The sequence below is a fragment of the Pyxicephalus adspersus genome, chromosome 7 (genome assembly GCF_032062135.1).
Source record: "Pyxicephalus adspersus chromosome 7, UCB_Pads_2.0, whole genome shotgun sequence".
NCBI lineage: Eukaryota > Metazoa > Chordata > Amphibia > Anura > Pyxicephalidae > Pyxicephalus > Pyxicephalus adspersus.
Genome location: NC_092864.1, coordinates 67557246 through 67580130, shown reverse-complemented (window position 1 = coordinate 67580130; position 22885 = coordinate 67557246). Strand labels below are relative to the sequence as shown.

The 22885-nt window shown below is 34.4% G+C and overlaps 1 protein-coding gene across 2 annotated transcripts in view; it reads right to left on the bottom strand.

Moving 5' to 3' along the window:
* The window catches only part of TMEFF2 (transmembrane protein with EGF like and two follistatin like domains 2), a 284713-nt gene that overhangs the window by 49739 nt on the left and 212089 nt on the right, over window positions 1-22885 (bottom strand). For both annotated transcript variants that reach the window (XM_072418852.1, XM_072418853.1), the window contains exon 7: window positions 18138-18197. In XM_072418852.1, coding sequence (XP_072274953.1) covers window positions 18138-18197 — 60 coding nt within the window. The remainder of the gene's footprint in view (window positions 1-18137; window positions 18198-22885) is intronic.

Here is a 22885-nt window from a genome sequence, read left to right as displayed (position 1 = left end):
TACTGCAAAAAATACGGTAACTAGACAGAGCTGTGGCCATGAGGGATTTTACATGTGCATACATGTGCATGAATGGGCAGTCCATGACACCACTATGCAGTAATGCCACAGCATAAACATACAGCTGTACTATCATGCTCACATAAGGTTCCTTACGCAGCTTCAAAAAAATGTGGGAAATTAGATAAACATACTATCACTAATATTACAATGTAATGGTGATATTTTTCTGCACACTTTGTGAGTTTGCTTAACTTTGTTTTTATAGATTTTAGCTGGTGCTGAACTGTTTAGATTTTGTATAATAAAACTTAGAGAAAGCAAACCCAAAACTACCCAAAGCAATATAAAAATCCTATTTACCTTCAATCCCGTAGAGCAGTGGATCCGTCGGGTCCGTCCGTCGAGGTTTCTTCCATCAGGTCCTGCATATCCATCTTCAGGCCGGCGAGCCAGTCGCCGCCATCTTTTTCTCTTCTTCTGGGTTCTTCTTCCTACGTTACTCAACACAGGCGCGAGATCGGGTTACGTAGATTGGGAAACAATTTTGCTGATCTTACTGAGCATGAGATCGGCAATTTTTTCCCTTCTGATGAAAGTGCTCCTTCTGCACATGCCCGATATATCTGTGCTATATCTGTGTTATGTCACTTGCTACAAGACCAAATCCTCCACATAACTTTTGAGTGAAATGCAATGAAACCTATGCATATTTTAGCTCATCTATTTTGAAAACCCATGCATTATATTTAGGGTTATCACCCAGCTAATACTACATCAGCCCAGGCAGTTGCTGAACCACATCTTGGTAAAAAAAAAATAATTTGTTGAGAAGTTACTATAACTTCTGCAAATTCTCTACCAAATGGCTAGGTGTTATGATTGCAAGGTGTGGTGCTTAGCCTCCCAAAACTGCATCATCATAGACAATTATGTGATTGTGGTTAGCTGGACAAATAGTGTTGGTGAGTGGTGACACAAACAACAATAAAAAAAAAAAAAATCCTTTCCTACTCAAAAAGCTATTTTTTCATACACTTTACCAAATCAATACTTTACAGTATAATTCATTTTCTAACACACTTCTCGTAGAAAAATTTTAATAAAGAAATATGTATGACTACACATGATTACATTTATTTTGTGCTTACTCTTGCACAAGTAATGCTAAAAGAAAGACCACATTGAAATAGTCTGTCATGTTTGTGAGCCTATTTTTAGAAAATAAAGTAATTTTCTAATAGATTTTCACTGTATCCTAGCAATCAGCAAATCAATTGTTTAAGTGGACACAAAACTAAAAAACAAATTATTGACTGGGATTTGCTGACTTAAGCAGTTGCTGTGCAGTCTTCAACAATGTAGCACATTCTCTTACATTAGAGGTAATGTTCTACATAACAGGAGTACAGAAGGCAAGATTAGTATTTGAGTTTTTTAACCAAAATATACAAGATTAGAATCTGAGTTATTTAAGGAAAAAAACAAATTATGCATTAGGTAGGATAAACTGACAGCATCTTTCCTTTCATAATATTTGCTTGACAGGGTAGACATTTAAATGACATAAAAGGATTTTAATGCATTGCAACACATAGTTCTGATAAATCCAATACATACAATACACTATTCTAAAAGTGTCTATACAAACAATGTGAGCAATTCCTATCCTGAAAGGTCAGAAGAAGAAATTCTATCAATTTACAGTTTTAGAGGGCTGCACTAGTTTAATCAACAGTTCATCATTAAAATAATAAAGAAGGCAGGGGGAACTTTACTTTGATCAGTGTTTGCAGAAAAGTGAGAGCACCCATTAATTATTTTAAAGAAAATGTGATTAGCAAAGTTGTGACTGTTGTTTTGACCATAGAAATGGCTAATCTCAAGATCACAAATGCTGAATCTGCAGCATATACTAGTATAATTTATTCACAGGTACATTAGAACAAAAATACAGGACAACATTAGAAAAAATACAGGACAACATCAGGATCATGGCTGCAGATTCTGTGATGTGTAGCTCTATATACTGCCCTCATTGTAAACTGTGCTAAATAAACATGAGAAATTCTGAAAAAAAATGAAAATAAAATCTGAAAAAAAAAATCTGAAAAAGTATGTGCTGTGAAGTAATGGTTTCTGGCTCACTGTGCTATCAGATAACAACAGCAGCACTGAGAAGCTACTAACAGGGTGGACAAAAGAGGCAGTCACTCTCAGCAGATAAATTTCATGTTTCTCCCTCTAAACTAAACTGACTTTGCCTCAAGGTTATAAAATGCTTTAAAATGTTTTTTTGTATTACTCACTCTCCCTCCTGCAAGAATCAGAATGGGAAAGAAATCCCCATATATAGAGAGGGAATGGATGAATTCTTTATATTTGATGGGGTAGCTGTACATGCGCTATATGCTTTGCTGTTTATACCAGTATATTGATTGCAACAGGGTCCGAAGGTACATTTTGTAAAAACTGAGATCCGTTTTCATGATTTATTTTAAAACGATGGTAACCACCACCGCGGGAAAATGTTGGTGGTCCGCGGCTCTGGTAGGTGCACCCCTGAGCGGGGTCAGGGGAAGGATCCCGCTGGGAGGACGCACAGGCCAGAGCTGCGGACCGTGTCCCCAATACGGAACGCAGGCTCTGGGTGGTGAGCGGGTTGTGTCTCAGGCTCAGACCTGCAATGGGAGAGTCGGTGGGTTCTTGCATTATGACATCACTAAAGGGAAAGTTTCTTTCCTTTGAGTGACACCTAGCTCCCTGCACATGTGTGGTCCGGAGCCGGTAAATTTAGTGGTCTGCCAGTCTGAAAAGGATGGTGACCACTGTTTTAAAACAAGCTTTATTATTGGAAGAAAGGAAGGTAACATTTAGATAAACAAAAAAAAAAACAACAAATATAGGATAAAAACTATTCTCTTCACTTCAATACTGACTTGTCAGTACATTGTATTCTCTCAGGACTTGTAAATGGCTGGGTATTTAAAATTATCATTCACATGTACCTATACTATATAATCCTAAAAAATACTTAAAAATTACTATACTTATATTTGTAAGATGTTTATGGATGATGGAGTTGGAGTTGTTACTCAAAAACCTTTTATTATTAAGTAACAGTTTAGCCCAACACATGGTCCACTATATAGAGAAATTGGAGAGGAATTACAAATTAGGGGAACAGCCATGAGAAAGAAGCAGTCAGGATGAAAGACTGGGTACATTAGGAACCAATGCAATGCCAATTTCAGCCAGATCCCACAGCTCCCTCTGTCTGGTCATTCCCATAGCCGCTACCATGACAGCCAAGTACAGGTAGTCCCTGGGTTAAGGACATCCGACATATGGATGCCTCCTAGATACGAACGGGGCTTCCCTGCTCACTGTGTGCAGAACGGAGGCTTGAAGGGGGGACGGGGCGGTTTCCATGACTTGCAGAAGAAATCTTTTGTTAAACAAAACTGAAGTTGTGGGTGATCTTATGGGGTTTAGCTCTTTTTCAGCCTCTAGTAACTCTTTAATGACTAAGACAAACTCTGAAGTTGTTTCTTTTTGCATATCAAAGCACAGCTTGCTCCAGAAGTTAATGAATGGCTAGGCTCCATAAAGTTTTTTTTTTTTTTGCTTTGTTTGTGATTAACTCACAGTGAGGATTTTATAAAGTAACTGACACCACGCTGCCTAATATTATGTTGAGACAAACATCTGTCCTAATTGCATTTATTAAAATAATGTATCTGTTCCGACTTACATACAAATTCAACTTAAGAACAAACCTACAGTCCCTATTTCGTATGTAACCCGGGCACTACCTGTTTAACTTTCTGTAAAGGGCATACTAAAGCCTGTCAAGATCTGGGGGGCTCAGGTTAAGTATACAATATATTTTGAGAAGTTAATTGCAGAAACACCTTGACCCAGAATCTGGAAAAAAGAGCTTGTCTCAGGATTGCTTGTATTGCTGCATCCATCCCCTTCATAGTTCCATAAGAATGAGAAATGGTTCCACAAGTCTGGTACACACAAGGTCAATCAAGGTTGACTGTAACAAAGCTAGTTCTTGATATTGAAGGGCTCTATCCGTTTTCAATTGCATATTTCTCCCTTCCTGACCCAACATCTCTATTGCTATACCATTATCCTTATCGGCTGCCTTAATTGTATTTGTTTGACCTCTTCCCAATGAGGTCAAACCTGACCTCTTCCCAATGACCTCTTCCCAATGAGATCTAGTAAGGAAGGCCCGTGTCAAGGCTTCAAAGTCTGGGGCTGCAGAGATGATCATTTGTTGAGGTGCTGGTGGGAGGCCAAGGAGGAAATCACATCCAGCACACAAAGATCTGGTAACCCACTGGAGATATGCCAAGTTTTACCAAAGATTAAAAAAGCCTAGAAAAGCATACTGAAAATAAAAAATACCTATTTAGAGGTGTGAACAAAGTAATACAAAACAACACATCAACTTTTGCAGTGTGGGTTTGGGTGCACTCATATATTGTTTATTTACCTTTTTTTCCCTGAAGAAATTGTGCTTTCAATTAATCTATATGCTGATTGCTTTCCCAACGTGAATGGCCATTATGTTATTTTGTGGTGCTGATTTGGCATATGAGAACATCTTGGATACTGATCTCTGAACAGACAGTATTTTCAATTAACAGATTTATTTGCCTTTTTCATAATTTTATTTTGGGCATATGTTCTGATTTTAATTCCATTAAGAAAAAAAAAAAGGCAGAGCCAAAAGATCATTTTTCAGTGAGACAACTGCCCCTCATACTGTTAGTTTTGCTTTTCATGTAAATATCTATTTCTTTTCCAATAGCTTGTATAGGAGCTATAATATAGGAAGAAATGAAAAAAAAAAGATTTTCCATGAAAGATTGGTCTATTTTCTGCACATTACACTCTAATCTATCACCAGGAAAATATTGCTAAGCATTTCCTGGCATTAATATGATTGCCTTCAAGTCAATATACACTTTGCAGAGAAAGGCTGATTTTAGCATGCTAGTTATAAGCTTTCTAAAAGCCCTTAAAAAAGCTACATTATTATTAAAAAAAAAAGTTTACAAGTCCATAAATAATGCAGGCTCCTTTTATAAATTTGAGAATGAACTGTAAAACATTCGTATATAACTTCCACCTTGTAATGTAGGCATTTTCTCTCTTTTTATCAGGCAGATGGAATCCTTATGTTTACTTCTCAAAAGCAAATATAAACTATTGTTATGGTCATTTGGTTTGGTAAACACAAATGTTGCATTTCTGATATAGAGAGATGAATCTTTTAGCCTTTCATCAAGTTTTATATAATATGAAAATGGGAACACATATAGGGTATTTGATGCAAAGTAATTTATTTTGAGCTCAAGTGTTTCAGGCAAATAGCTGAGGCTATTGTTGCATATTCCTGAATGTAGATTATTCGTCTGCAAATGGCAGAATTGGTAAAAGTTTTTTTTCACATTTCCAGCCTATTTATTTTACCCAGATTTCTATCTGATGATCTATCTTATGTTATTTGGCAAACATAACTACCACCAAAACACTTTCATCCACCTTAAGCAATTTGTTATGTAAATGAAGCATAAAAGTGTGTATAACCCTCCAATTCATTAATGTGTACAAGGAGAAAATTAGTACATTTAAGCACTAAAAGACTGCTGCTGAGACTAAATCTATAATTATGAATACAAATAATTTCTAAGTAGGTGTCTGACCCTTCCGTTTACAAGGACAAAAGTAAAGCAAGAAAAAAAAGACATCTCACATGTAATCTTTTGGCAGGAGAGAATTATTTTGCTGTCAACTTTGTTAAGTGCATTTAGATATGGATTATTCTTTGAACTAACTTAATTAAATACATCTTCAGTTTAACAGGATTACAGACAATAGTCACTATTATGATTTTATGGTTGCTTTTGAGTAATAATATGATTATTTTCTTCTTGCTATTATTTTAACTGAACAGTATTTTAAAAAGTGCTTTTGGTGGGGCTATTTCAGGAAAACAACCTTGTAATACATAACTCTCTCTTACAAAAAAAAAAAGAACGTTGCTAAGAAAGTTGCTAAAGAGTTCTTTATTCACCTTCTGTTTTTCCTACAAATCAAAGGTCTATGATATCTCTGCTTTGCTAGAAACATTCAAATTTAATAAATATACCCTATTCACACTTAGTACTCTACATTATGAGGTGGTAAAATAGATTGGTAAATACAGGAAAAAGTATTTGCAGAAAAAAAGTATTGTAAGCAACAAATGAAAAATGATTACAATAAATGGAATTTTTTTTTGGCACAATAACAGGTTCCGGATAGGTAACAGGATATACCTTAACCCTCAGAAGCCACTTCTTCCCCTAAAGACCACCTACAGATTAGGCATGAAGGATTTATATCTTTAGTTGGGAGATCATACAAACTGTAACATGATTTGTGAAGGAAAGAAGTCATTTCTATAGTCAATAAGGGGTTTGTTCTTGTGTACACACTAAATATTATAAAGATTATTTTGTATTGGATTCAATACAGTTGTTTTGTAATTAATCCAATACAAAATAACTTGAATTTCTCGCTGCCCTCCTGCATGCACTGACGTTACTGGGAACTCCGGGGGAATGTCAGTGCACTCACTGGGGGAAGATGGCAAGAAGAGGATGCGGCCCGAGGATGGGATCAAACAGGCAGGGGACGCCGATGGGAACATTTGTCTTTTAATGTTTTTAGCTAACCTGAGTGTGGCTTGGGGTTACCGCTTTTCAGCATGTTTTTTTTACCCCGAGCCACACTCTGGATTACTGCTCAGGGGGTTAATGTTTGGGAATATTCCATTTTCAGTATATTTACAGAACTGATCACAAAGAAGACATTGAAAAACTCTGTATTTAATATGTAAAATGCAAAACATCAGTGTAAATAAAGATTGATACTAATATGCTGTGTTAACGTTTGTTGTTGGTAAAATCGTCTATTCCGATTCCTGTATTACAAGAACTAGAGCCAATTCAATAAAACTAATGTCATTTCTGGAATCGGCAGACCTGAAATACGCTAAATATTTTAACAAAACCTTGGCAAGTGAAAAAATGTTTTTTTAGTTGAGCTGTGTTATTATTATGATTAATAAACAGGATTTATATATAGCACCAACATATTACGCAGCGCTGTACATTAAATAGGGGTTTCAAATGACAGACAGATATAGCCAGTGACACAAGAGGAGGAGAGGACCCTGCCCCGAGGAGCTTACAATCTAGGAGGTGGTGGAAGTAACACACAACAGGAGGGGAGATATGTAATGGTGCGAAGTAGTAAGGGTTTCAAAAGACAGAAGAAGACAGGTAGGCCAGTTTGAAAAAATTGGTTTTGAGTGCTCTTTTATATGAACAGAAAGTAGGAGCAAGCCGAATAGGATGAGAAAGACCATTCCAGAGAGTCGGGACAGCTCGAGAAAAGTCTTGGAGCCGTGCATGTGATGAGGTTATGAGTGGGGAAGTCAGTAGTAGGCCATTGGAGGAGTGAAGAAAGAGGCTAGGGAAGCATTTTATACTAGGTCAGAAAGGTAAGTGGGACGAGAACTGTGGGGTAATTTGAAGGCAAAGCATAGAAGAATGAATTTGATTCTATGGTGAAATGGAAGCCAATAAAGAGAACTACAAAGAGATGCAGCGGAAGAGGAGCAGTGGGAAGGATGGATGAGTCTGGCCGCAGCATTCATAATAGATTGTAGAGGAGAAGATCGGATTAGTGGAATACCAGAGAGGATTCCAAATTCCAAGAACAAGCTAAGAATACTCCACTCCTATTTCCTTCTACATAATATAATTTAGTCCTGACAAATTAAATTGGCCAGCCTTATTAAGAAGCAGCATTGCCCATGGAGTTTGTCCACCACTGCAAAAACCACAGAAAGCTTTTGTACTGCTTAAAAAAAAATATTACGAACGGCTCACATATAGGAGCATACAATGTAATTAACTTCTCTAACCTAACAAGCCATTCACACAAATAGGAAAAAAAGAGGAAATCATAATGGTAAAGAGAAAAAGTCCCTGGCAAACATTTCAAATTCCAGCCTGGGGTGATTCAATGATCTCCACCAGAAGCTTCAGTTGAGATCTTGACACTTAAAGTGGAGGTGTCCTCTCCTCTGAACCTACGACTGAAAAACCAACTACACCTAAGACCGAGCAACCTCAGAATTATTCAAGGCGACTTTATCCTGTCTAGCAGCAACCAAAATCTCCTCCTTCAGTGAAAAGTTCTGCAGACAATAAATGACATTGTTTGGTGGTTGGTCAACAGGACCTTGTTGGGGAAGGACTCTGTGCATGCATACAAACTCAATCAACATATCCTTCGGACTTTCCAATAATGATTAAGGATATAGCAAGCCAAAGATTGCAGTTGATCTGGTAGGACAGACTAACCAAGTGCAAAACGTCAAAATAAAAGATTGCAAAAGAAAGTAAGGCAAACCTTTCAAATTTTTTTTCAATATATTAATAGCCAAAACATTAGATCTGAGCACGTAGCCCCCTTCAAGGCTGTTGGTATCTGGGGATAAAGAAAAGGCGGATTTTGTACAATTGTGTACAAAAAGAAAAATAGTCCAAACTGCAAATGGGAATGCCACAGCCTTAAACAAGCTACAATGGTTCAAACAGTTAGATAAACTTAAGGTTGATGAAGCATTAGGAACTGAAGGATTACATCCACATGTCCTCAAAAATCTCAGCTCAGTTATTTCATATCCATTATTTCTATTTGTTTTTAGGTACTCTTTATTTACTGGCATGATATCACAGGATTGGCTTAAGACCAATGTTGTTCCTATCTTTAAAAAGGGAGCAAAGTCATTGCCAATCAACTACATACTAGTAAGTTTACCTTCTATAGCTGGAAAGATCCTAGAGAGATTTATAAACATAGAAACAGATAGGTGAGTCTCTGCTAGAAAATAATATTATTAGTGATAATCAGCATTGGTTCACGAAAGACTGAAGTTGTCAAACAAATGTGCTCTCTTTCTATGAGGAAGTAAGTAAATAGTAGTGTAGTAGCAGTTATTATAATGTACTTTCACTTTACAAAAGCATTTGACATAGTACCCCACAGACAGGTAATATGCAAGTTAGGGTCAAAAGGTTTAGAACCTACAGAAATGGATAGAGAACTGGCTTAAAGACAGCATCCAGGGAGTAGTGATTCATGATTCATACTCTGAATGGAATAAGGTTATTAGTGGTGTACCCCAGGGTTCAGTGTTGGGACCTTTACTGTTTAACCTCCCTAGCGGTAACCCAGAGTGTGACTCGGGTAGAAAAAAGTTGCTGAAAGCGGTAACCCCGAGTCACACTCGGGGTAGGTAAACCTATGGGAAGTAATAGTAAACACAGCCTTACCCGATTCGCCCGCGTCTCGCGTCATCCATCGCCGCAATCCTTGTCTTCTTCCTTCTTCCTCCGGTGTCTTCTGCATACGATGAGTCACCTGGGGAGTTCCCGGTAACGTCGTTGTGTGTCTCCATTGCCGGCGGGGCGGGATATTCAAAATCCATTTGTATTGCATTCAATACAAAATAACTGTATTGAATGCAATACATTGGATTTATGTGTGTAAAAGCAGTACATTGTATTTCATGAACATTTATTTTACAGTATAATATAATAGTATAATATATTTTTTTTTTTTTTAAATTTTTTTTTTTTAATTTATTATTTTCACATGATTTTGTGTTTCAAACTTTAGTATACTCATTTTATTATATTATACTGTAAAATAAATTTTCATGAAAAACAATGTACCGCTGTTAGACATAAAAAAACGGAAACAAATGAACCACTAGGGAGGTTAACATCTTTATAAATGATATGGAGTTTGATTAAAAGTACCATTTCTGTGTTTGCAGATGACAACAAACTATGTAATGGAAGTAAGTCCATACAGGATGTCTATAATCTACAAGCAGACATGGATGTACTTACGTTTGATTGTGCAGCCAAGTGGCAAATGATATTTAATATAGATAAAATGTAAAGTTATTCACTGACAACATGCATGCTTCATATTGTCTAGGGGGAATACATTTGGGGGAGTCAGAAATGGAAAAGGATCTGGGGGTTCTGGTAGATCATAGACGTAATAACAGCATGCAATGCCAAGCTGCAATATCTAAAGCTAGTAAAGTACTTTCTTTTATTAAAAGAGGAATAGACTGCAGAGATGGAGACATAATCCAGACCCCATCTGGAATATGCAGTGCAGTTTTGGGCACCAGTTGACAAAAAAAAAACATTGTGGAATGCAGAGAAAGGCAACTAAACTAAAAGGAATAAAGCTCAGCTATGAGGAGAGATGAGGGCAGATACATATACTGTAATCGACATCTATAGTCCTCTGTTCCTCTCTTACATAGAGTAGTAAAAAGAGTTACATATTGGATAGAGAAAAACAGGAATGCTTTTTTTTTTTTTTATATATATTATAAATAATAATATATTTTTAAAAAGGATAAAGAAATGAGTAATGTTTCAAAGTCGTTATATTTCAAATTAAAATTTATTGCAATATATAGTCCTTATTGTATGTAAAAAAAGACAAAAACCTATTGGTGTTGGAAGATTTTAAAGAATATTTATGTGTAATATATTAGAATCAAGGATATGTATATAGTGTGAGGAGTGTTTTGTCACCAAGGGGTTAAGTTCCCATATCTCCTGCAATAATTAGACAAAAAGAAAGAATATCGCGCCTCTAGCCATTTGTTTTGCATGTTAGATGATAAAAGTGAACACAGAGCTTCATGTTATTCACAAAGCTAAGTAACATGTTTTTTTTTTAAAGTAAAAATTATCTAATTCGTAAACATGTAAATCCCATTTGGCAAGGCAAATGTTCATATAGTTTAGTGAATAGGTTAAAGCTACATTTACTTCATTCATTTAACTATTTCCAAAGGGAAATTAAAAAAGAAATTTTCCTTGTTGGGTATTTAAATTGAACATAGCTTCACACTAAACTAAGTTAACATTTAATTTGCAGAGTTACAATTCACTTTGCTAAATGAACTCATCTTTGCTCATTTAGTTTATGAACCTTAAAGGCTTGCATTGTAAGCACAAACAGTAAAATGTAACAAGCATTCATTTGTGTGTGTGTATTTATATTTTTTTATATGTATGTGTGTGTATATATATATATATATATATATATATGCATACAGAAATTTTCAGCCTTAAGGAACCATTGAGAACATTTTTCTAGCAGTAATATAAGAAACATTACAAAGAGCCACATTCTCTCTCTTTCAAACGCAGAGTACATCAGGGATTTTGCAAAACAAACTACAATTTAAATTTTTTAATTAAAGTGGTTTCCCTCTTTGATGTTTTCTTTGAAATTTTGTTCCCAAATGGTTCAACCTTCTAAAATTCCATATCAGGATCTTGTAACAGATTATTATATCATACCACAAATACCCTAATGGTTTATTAAAGATCACAGTAAAGATGTTTAATGGGATAATCTTTCATAAATTATAATGATAAATCTCTTCTTTGTCCACTATTGCAATAAGACAGGACTTTCACTTTGTTTACATTCTTAACATGATTTTACTAAATTTTGCAACACACATCTATATTAAAAAAAATTAGATTCTTATAAGGTATGAGTGTCCATTAGATTCTCATAACGGGATACATTCCACTTTATTCTCTAAAATAGGTCTGTAAAATAGGTGAACTAAAAATTAATATAAATGGTTTTGGTCATCTAATCTCTACATTTTTTTAAATTGTAAAACCTTTTTTGAAGACGCAAAGGAAAACCCCACTCCTCGAGCTATTTGAAAATGCAATATTAATAAAATCACTTTTTCATTTTAATAATCAGCTAATGTAATTTTCTAGAACTAGACTGAACTAGTGACTAGAACCCCCGGAAATGTAATTTCCTGCTAAAGCGATTGTTTCTTAAGAACAAAAGTGGAGTTACACTTTAAGGTATTTGCAAAAGAACGATAACTAGATGACCATTTTCACATAAAAATGTTAATAAAAACATTATTGGAATTGCTGTTTCTAAATACAAAAAATAAACTGTTAATTATTGCCTTAAAGTTAGTCACTACAGAAATTAAACTATTAAGAGAAAAAAAAAACTACATAAATACCTTCATGTTTGATGCATATTTACAAACATATGCAAACTGAGACTGTATAATCTGCTGTGTAAGGAAAAACCTTTACATTTAGTGTAGTGTTATACATACTGTACAGAATATGCATATGAATATACATTCTGTATAATGTATGTCCCTTACAAAAATCTTTACAATTTGCAGTTTAATTTCATTTAACATTAATCATATTGTCTATTTGTTACATTGGGTACATGAGGCGTTCAGCTGCCTTAGGCTAAGTCTACATGGACGTTTTCCCCAGCATTTAACCTAAAGCTTTAAAAGCCCATGTTTGAAATTCCCATGCATTCCAATGGGCTAATCTACACCACGGTGTTTCCTTGAGGCACGTTTCTGAGCATTGTAGATAACGCTCCTTGCAATGTTTTGGAAAAGAAAATTGGAAAAAAGTGGAAAAAACATGGGAAAACGCCCCATTGATTTCAATAGGGGTGTTCTCCCACATTTATAAACGCCTAAAACGCCAATGAAAGCTCTAATTGAAGTCAATAAAGGCTTTTATAGACGTTTTTAGCAGAACTTTGGAATCTGGAAGCCCCCTTTTATTAAGGGGACTCCCAGATCTTCGCTACCCCACCCTGGGTAATGAGTACAAGGGTACATAAAACCCCCTACTTATTCCCTGAAAGGGTTAAAAATATGTGTAAAAATAAGTTCAAGCGTCATCAGGGATTCCCTTTTCTGAGCTAATTACAGAGAAAAGGGAAACCCTGATGACGCTTGAGCTGTCATCAGGGTTGCCCATTTCTCATCCAATCATGGAGCTCTTCTCTACTTACTTGATTGCTCCTGCAGCCCTACTGGAGCTGTGGCATGTGTTCTTGGATGCAGAACATATGACACAGCTTGAGTCGTCATCAGGATTTCCCTTTCCTCAGCCAATCACGGAGCTCTAGAGGTGAATGGGGAGACTTGTCCTCATTTGCCCTCTAGTGCCTGGGGAGCCCACACTGTCAGGACTGCCATGGCTTTGCTCATATCATGAATGCAGCTGTGGGAATCATCCTTTCATTGTGGGATAACCTGTAAAAGAAATAGTTTACCAAAGTTACACAAAACTCACACATTTATTAAATGACTTTAACAATTAAAGTCTCAATTTATTTTTACACATATTTTTAAACTTTTCAGGGAATCAGTAAGGGGCTTTATGTACTCCTGTATCTATTCCCTGAAAAAGTAAAAGTAAAAACTGTAAAATTGCAGCAAACCGTGGTAAAACCCGTCACAGGTGATTAAGCTTTAAGACACTTGTAAAAGTGCATAAAAATGCATAAAACTGTGGTAGAAACATTTACATACATTTTTAAAACCGTCGGTGAATTTAGGTATGAAAAATCTCTATTTAAGTGAAAACAAACCTATTTAATAATACTTACTTGCTGTGCAGATTTTCAATCTGGATAGATTAACATTATGCAATAATAATAATAATAATTTTGGCTAACAGGACTGCTAAAATGTTGTGTATATATGAAATGTTACCCACTAAAGGGGTCATAACTATCATCAATATAATATTAATAATAGTATTATATAGTTATTATAATAGCAATAATCCCATTATTTTATCAACTAAGAAGGAAATGGGGATGTTAGTTTTTATAGGAAGAGGCTACAATTGTTTTCTTGTATCCCTTCATACATACAAGGAAACAATTGTAAAAAGAAACACAAAGATGTAAAAATGGCACAATCCCCCCTTGGCCACTGAGAGCTGTCCTCCTATTTAAGTTGTTGAAAATGTAAAACCTAAATAACTTTAAGATTATCTGAAAAATCTAATCTTTCTGGTCTACTTAATGTAAAATGTAGAAGTGTCCATATATCTTTTGCATCGTATACTTTAAGACAAGCAGCACTGAGTTTGCATTAAATAATGACGTTATACATACATTACTATTAAAGTTGCAATAGAATCAATACTGCCACAATTATAAAAGAAATGAAAATACTATCATGATAAATCCATTTCTGAGCAGCAGGTCACTACATAGGATGTAAAAATTTGTTTGTGTTTATTGTGCAAAAATGTGTTGTTACAGTGTAATCGGCTATTACATAAAATAGTTGAATTAAAATTTTTAATTATTGGGAGGTAAAAGTATACAGACAATGCTAGTGTCACATTAAAAGACAAACGTTGAACATCTAGGATATTACTTTAAAAAATAGGTATGCTGTCTAAATCTAAGACCATATCGAGTCAGGATTTCTGTTTACAGTTCGAAGTTCTTCGAGTTTAAAAGTACAACAGTTTTAGAAAATTGGGGAATTCCTACACCCAGGATGGGTAAACTCTAGCAACATTAACTCAGATGAGCTTGGCATAGTAGTAGTGGGAAGTGGACAATGGTAAAAAATAAAATAAAATTGGAATCTAAAATTTTAATAGTAGTACTTTATAAAATTCTCAGAAAGTTGGTGTAGGATGGGGGGTGTAAACTTCTTTTGTTGAGAGGGGGTATTAGAAAAATTCATCCGGACACAAAATTGGTCCAGTGTTTTGTTAATATAAAGATATTCAATGATACAAAACAGTAATCAAGTTAATGACTAGAAGGCACCCTCTATTGCTAAATCTTATCTTTACAGGCTGTCCAAAACACACAGCATTGAATCCCCCAAAAAACAAACAAGTAAGGTGAAAATGTGCATAATCACTACCCCACCACAAAATGTAGTACATGGTGCCTGACCTACATTATCATCAGTACCAAGAACCATCATATAGGAGAGCTTAACAACATTTTTTTTTATTAGAATACTTTGGGATCCCAGTAGGTATATTGGAAATACTCTGTAAATGTGATACTAAAGGTTTCCTACTTACTATCTGCAGTGTAAATTTGCTTTGTAAAATCATGTTACTGATTTAAAAATTCATTTTTTATCAGCTGTCTATATTATTTATTATGAATATCTACTATTAATGTCCAAAGACTTATAAATCGTACTTATAAAAGGAACATTGGAGATGGCCTATATAGTTCCTTTCAAGAAAATTCCATATTTCTTTCTACTACCAAGCGACACTCATAGTGTACGACTATGCTCTAGTATTATATTCCATTTTCTTAACTTCAATAAAATCAGTCACCTAAAACTAGGGTTTAACACAGTATATCAGTTTAACAACATTGCATCAAATAAAAATAATGTTACATTTCATGGTACTACTAATGGACAGAAGTGAATTTACAATGCCAAATGCAGAATTCCGAGTTAACACATTTTTATCTAAGGCTCAAGTTGAAACTAATGGTCAGGACTTTAGATATTAATTACCCAATTATTACTATTAAATTGTTAATTTTAATAATTAAATGATCAATCAAAATAATTATTTAAATTACTATCTGATCACCCCTATGTATAGCACTATGGAAGATTTGTTATGTGTGTTACATTGCATTACCAAACCCTATTGCATTATATAAAATTGCTTGCTAAGATACTAATCATTCTAAACTACTTATTACTTGAAACCCCTTCAAAATATTGTGTAGAATGTGTCTCTCTTGAAACTTTTGTTAAGGTCAATCTTAAAAGTCTCTACATGTCCCTATAGAAATTTTCAATTTACATAAAAACAGGATAGTAGTAGCTTTTTTGTATTGCAAATCTATATTTTAATGTGTTTACCAAAAGAACATAGGAGTTTACTCAAGCCCTTTATTTTATTAAAATGCACACTTAATGGGGTGCATATGGGATTTTCCTGAATTTTTAATTTCCTTTTTAAGGATTATCTACATATTACCAGGCTGCAATTAGCTCCAAGCAGCTCTAATGGTCAAGACTAAGTAACTACGTTTTTTAAGTAGATAAGAAATATTGTAAAAAACCTATATTTTGTATGGGTAATTTCACAATGGATGCCTGAAAACAGATGATACTGAATTGTTGTCTTTTTAGTTAACCATACTTTCCTGAATTCTTTGTAAAATAATGAGGGTCTATATTCAAAAAAGGATTGAATACATAAAGTAAAAGTAAAACTGATAAATACATTTTCATTAGTGAAACTGGGTCATCCAACAAACCTAGAATGGATGTAATTTGCTATTTGTTAGTAAATGTTTTCTATCCCGGACCTGATTCATTCCAGGTGGGGAATGTGTATTTCACATTTTCTCGTAAATGGTGAGATTATGCCTTAATCTTGCCAACAAAAATTTTTACCTGTTGATTTTCTAGTGTAGTTAACCACTGAATATACAGACTCCGGACCCCGCATGCCCTGACGTCATAATGCCAGAACTCACCCACTCTCCCATCGCAGGCTCGGACCTCAGTCGAAAGACAAAACCCGCCCACCGTCCTGAGCCTGCGATCTGTACAGGAGACATGGTCCGGGCTTTGGTAGGGGTGTCCCCCAAGTGGGGTCCTTCTCCTGACCCCGAAAGGGGGGTGCACCAACCAGAGCCGGGAACCACTGCTGGTCTCGGTGCTCTTCCTACCCACCTGTCAGACGGCCCAGGATTTGGGGACTTCTGACTTAATCGACCAAAAAAGTATGAAACATTATTTTTTATCTGTGGATCTACTAATAATTCTCACATTTTGTTTTACTGAAAATAATCTTTGTTTGTATAATTTTTTCATCATTACCATGGTTGTACCTGTCCCTGTTCATGGTAGTTTTACTTAAAAATGTATTCAAAACCCATTTTTAATAAAAAGAGAAAAAGTTAAAACTTCTGCCACATAAAAATTACTATCTGTGTCCCCATTGGGGAGATCCTTTCTGTTTGGTATGATCACCATGATGATAAGGAGTAAAAAAGAAAAACTTTTAGCTAGAACAGAAATAGAGTGGAAATCTTGGGATAATTGTTTTAGTAACAACCAAGAGTGGATTTCCCTTCATTTGGAGAGATTTCTTTTTAGGTTTCTGTAGGAAGTAAATGAAAAACTCCCCAAAGGGACACAGATGGTAATGGTAATGTAATATAATGCAAACTTTTCATATATGATAAACTCTGCCAACCCGAGTCAAGTCGAGCGCAGTCACTATGTTCCAACTTTACAAACCTCAACTATAAACTCTTTGGACAATGACTCACAAAAAAGTCTGTATTTGCTTTTCTAATGTAACGCATGTTTGCTATCCAGGCATAGTTGAGCTTCAAAATACTTTTGGATACAAGTTCCCTTTTTAACAGAGGGTAAAAGATGTAGAATAATCTGTTATGAAGTCAAAAGCTAACATCAGTAAATGCTTGACCTCCGTAATCCACAGTACAAATAATCAGTTGCATATGGAATTGAAACAACATAACCTTTTTTAAATTAGCTGGTTCTCTAGATACTAGCACATGATTGTAATTTTTAATCTTCAAAAAACTTACAATGACTGCAATATTGTATCAATGAATATCTTTAATTGAATAACAATGTAAATAAATGCTATACTTTTTTTACATTAAAATATAGGTGTGAATCTTGTGAATATAAATATATTTTTTTTTTTCACAAGATTTTCCCAACACCACTTACTAATTGTTAGCCTGAAACAACAATCATAATATTTAGAACAGTAATAGGTAATAATGGAGCTGGTTTTATAAAGGAGTTTAGTTGGTTTACTTGAGTAAATGTCTATACATGACCTAATAGTTTCAACTATGACTAAGAAGTATTGGACAGTACAAGTCACTAAAATTACATCAGAATACACTGCAAGATTCAGAAACATAAATGTGTACATATTGCAGTTGTTTTTTTCCAACAATGAAAAAATAAGAATATTTATTTTTATACAATGTAGGTATGATATGTTTTCACATGCCTTCCCAATTGTAGAATTTAAAGAAATATATGTTTTTTAATTCAGCAAATTAGTCAGTTATAATATTCAATAACAACTAAGTAATATGGCACAAATCAAGAAAAAACACATAAATAGTACAACACTTACCTGCATAGTCTGTTCTTGCGTAATGACTGTCCTCTGATTTTGTGGTTGCTGTTGTATTCTCTGTTTAAACAAAATGAATTTGTTAGCTGTTGAACACCAGTTTATTTGTATTATTTACAAATCTTCACACATAAAAATTGAAATTGCATCATAATATTAGCCAAGGAATAATAGGTCACTAGGTTTACCTGGCATCCATTATTTATGTGTTAGAAATGAATTTAAAATGTTCATTTTCACTTTTTAATAGAGAAGGGTAAGTTTAGTGTTTTTAGTGTTTTTAGTGTTTAGACTTATAGTGTTTCATCTGTCTGTAAGCTTTTTCTTTTTTCTCTCCCAAAACTATAGCTGAAAGAAGAGATCTTTCCAAAGCAGGGCTGGTCATCCCCCTTAAGACAACTAGTCAATGATCACAACCCACTCTGCACAATATAAAATGTCAGACTACTTAATCAGTACAAGAAAAGTTCCAAAATCACTACCTGCTCTACTTGGTCCTTATAATATCAGGAGTGCAATGTATTCTAATAAGACATTCAACAAGCCAATAATAATCCTCCAAATAAACCCTCAATGGGGATAAATATAATAATAGTGCAGATTGCTTTTATTACCATATCCAAAGAAGTACAAAAGGATTGCAGAAATATGCAGTATACTGTATATATCATATTGAGATTAAGGTATTCCGTAACATAGCATTATTAGGACCACAATCCTTATCCACTGTACGCCACTACGCTCACTTGACCATTTACAGATTACATAAATAGTCTGATTAACCAAGTTTACCCAGGCTAAATACTCCTTTGTTTCCTCTTGCAGATGATCCTATTGCAAAAAACTATTGTGACTACGGATGAGCGAGCCAAATTTTTAATTTTCGATCTCACGGCGAATCAGGCCTTTCACGCTTACAGAACATGTAAGCGAGAACGGCCTTGTGATTTGCCATGACGTCGTGTTCTGGCCGAACTCAGATGAACTCTCAATGGAGAAACTCGCGTGCCTCCAATCAGCTGTGATCGCAGGTTCCCACGCTCCCCGGGCTGTACTTATCGATGATATTTACCAATGAAAAGTACAGCCTGGTGACTGTGGGAACTGAACTCAGATGAACTCTCAATAGAGAAACCCCACTGAGAGTTCATCTGGAGTTCACCTACCTCCAATCATCTGGAGTTTGGATGCCTCCAATCAGCTGTGACCGCAGGTTCCCACGCTCCCTGGGCTGTACTTATTAATGATAAGTACAGCCCAGGGAGCGTGGGAACCTGCACTTCAATGGAATTCATGAATTCCAAGTCAGTTCGTCGAAATTTCGCAGACCCATCGTCAGAGGCATTCTCGCTGAAAAAAATAAGCTAAAATGAATTGAATGCACACAGACGCAATAAAATATGCATCTTATTTATAAAATATAGAGATGAGATTTTGTTGAGTAAATAGATACTAAACACATCAAGGCTAAATTTTTAGTTCACCTGTGACAAACTATGAATTCCAATATTGTTTATAGGGGGCTCATTAAAAATCTTTACAGCCCATCAATTTTAAGTTAAATGAAATTACTGGGCGTCTTTACAGCCAGAATCATTTGTATATTAAAGCTGGCAGCTGGGAGAAAAAAGGGTAAACAACATCTGGCTGTGCTATAGTGGCTAGAAGTTTATTATTTTGTGCCAGTGCTGCATTCACCGTAACACATATGACAGCGTCAGTGAAAGAGTTAACTACTATGCCTCCCTATCATGCCAATATAAGAAACAGTATAAAATACAAATCTGTAAAAACATTTTTAACACTTCTCAAAGTATGCTACAACATTGGATGTAAAAAAAAAATCCTTAAAAAACCTTTAAACCTAATGTTATTTATTAATACATTAATAAATAAAAATGATGAAACATGTTACGTCTTTAGAATAAAATCTGAAGGAAAATCTTTGCTGTATATAAAGCTAAAGAAAAACATTTTGGCTGAATCATCATTTTTGGCACAGATTTACCTCTTTCAGCACAAGTGGATGGTTGTGCTTCTTGCTGTAATTCTGTCCTACAGAACTTCATGAATGTAAAACTGGATATAAATTGTGCTAAAAATGAATTTGCATGTATTCTTTATGAACAAAAACACAAATGGTATGTCACCCCACTGCATTTTGAAATTGGTGTTCAAAGTCTGAATTCTTAAATGCTACTACAGTCTAAACCCAGGAAGTAAGTCCATTCTGCTTTAAATCCATATCAAAAGTTGTGAAATAATCTCAAGCAATCTCCAGGTATTTTGTATCACTTTATGATTACATGTGAAATGTTTCAGCATTCAATTTTTCCAAACCAGCAATTTGCAGAAATTATTCTCTTGATCATAAACCTCTTCCAGAAAGATAATCGTTGTGTTTTTTTTAATCTTATTTTTAGTCCTGCGTGAGTTAAACAATAAATGCTATAACTTTAACACTGAAATATTCAAATCTCACACATTTTTTTCTAATAGACACGTATGTACTAATAGTTCTTTTATTAGTCATTCCTTTTTCTAGGTATTGCACCCATCTCAATCCACTGTTTTATAATTTGATTGCAAGGACCTCAAAAACTTTTCAAACAAAGCTGTTTCTAACTACAGAAAGGCTTCTTTCCCCAATTACATATTTGCTACCCTACTATCACTGCCTATATGCAATTTCTGGCGGAAAATTGTGTAATAAGGGGTTATTGTTGAGTAGCAAAGAACAAAATGCTAATTGTAGTTTGTAGTATAATATAGCAACCAATCAGAACTAAAACTAACGTAATACCTATACCTGCACCTCATTGGGCCTCTTCTCCTAAAAGTTACACTAATAACATTTCTGGCTTCAATTTTAAATATTATTTCTACTTTGGAAATATAATATTTTTTAGTTGCTGAAACAGTCAATCTTAAGGTTACAGGCAGTAGATATGACTTGGTCATGCAAACTGTCAGTAAAGGTGACCGCTTCCAATACAGCTCAAAAGCACATATTCTCCAATAATAATTTAATACAAAAACAGCAATTTTACTGGGTAACAGGTGAAAATGCTTATATTAAAATAAATTGATACATTGAATAAATACATAAATTTAAAAGAGCACCAGATATACTGTATATTTATACTTTCCAAACATGCATCAAAATTAAAGTATATGGTAGATTAGATTTTTAAATGAAAATCAACTAAACACATGCATTTCAGCTGTTATGGAAATTTGTACATTGGTATCTAAATTGGTAATTTTAAATTCACCAAATTTGTTGTAAAAACAAAGTTTTTTGCAAAATTGCGAAAATTTTAGAGAAATACATTGGGTTAAATGAAAAGGCAAAATTATTGTAAATTATACTATTTTTGGGGGGCTGCATTAAAATTTTAATTACCGAGGACTGTTAAAGAAGCTTATTTTATTACTCATTTCTCTAAAATCATAAAGAATGTGGGGATAACTTAATTCAGTGTTTGCAAACAATAAATGAATAATAGGGTATCTGTTATTTAAATAAAAAACAAAATGTGTAAAAAACTTGTGACTGATGTTGTTTCAAGTGTGGGAATAGAGAATCTTAGGATCATGACTGCTAAATCTGCGGTGTATATGTATGTATAAATGTTTTACTATAAACAATACAGAGCAATCTTAGGATCATTAAAAACCAAAACCAAAACAATTATTTAATTTATATAGCATTGTGTGTCTGTTTAATTTAGGCATTTGTGCATTAAATGTATCAAACAACCCTGGTACTTGATGTTGCTTGATAATTTGCCCCATGGCATTTGCACTAATTCAAGGATCAAGATTCTGACTATCTGCACTATTTCTATATTAATTATTTTAAAAATACAACTGACTTTATATGATTTACATGTCTGAGCATGACATTGAAATTAATAGCAATTTTCCTAACATGGAAAGATACAACTGACAGGTTTACCATGTTCTTGATGTATTTATTGCCCCTAAAAATTCTCAATAAAATACAGCAGGTAAACTCCTTTTAAAGATAAGCTGGTAAAAAAATGTATCACAGGGTTCAATTTGATGGATGTATATTTTCTATTACAGATGTTATGAGCTTGAATAAAACTTCAAAAATTGAAATATGTGGAGAAGCTAAAGTTAATGTACATACTGTAGTTTTATATTTTTTCTGCAAAAATACAAAAAATAAAAAAATGGACAAAAGCTGAATGGGCTAGAAGAGTTGTTGGATACATGAGCTAAAATATTACAAATACAGGAAGAATTTAATACCTTGCACCATGTACCTTTATACTCAACTTACAATGGTGTCTTGAGCTTTTACCTAGATTAACATATAGGTAATCTACAACAATATCAAAAAGAGGAAAAAAATCCATGTGTTCACTAAAAACTTAAATTATTAAAAATGTGTGCAGCTTAGTCACTAAAGGAGGAGGACAAGAAAGGGTTTATTTTTTGGCTACTTATATTTAAAACCAAAGATACATGTAAACACTAGTGATTTAGTGCATTATAGCAATTATCGACAGCCCACTTTGCATTAGAAGCATGCAATATTGTAGGCTGTCATACCTTGTACTAAACAAGCTTTACTAAATAAGTAAACAGATCTGAACATACACATATCAGCCAGATAATGGATTAATGAAAACCCTAGTGCTGGAGTCTTAAGCTACGTACACACTTCCAATTATTATCGTTGTTAAACGAACGACGAACGATCCTGCACGATATCT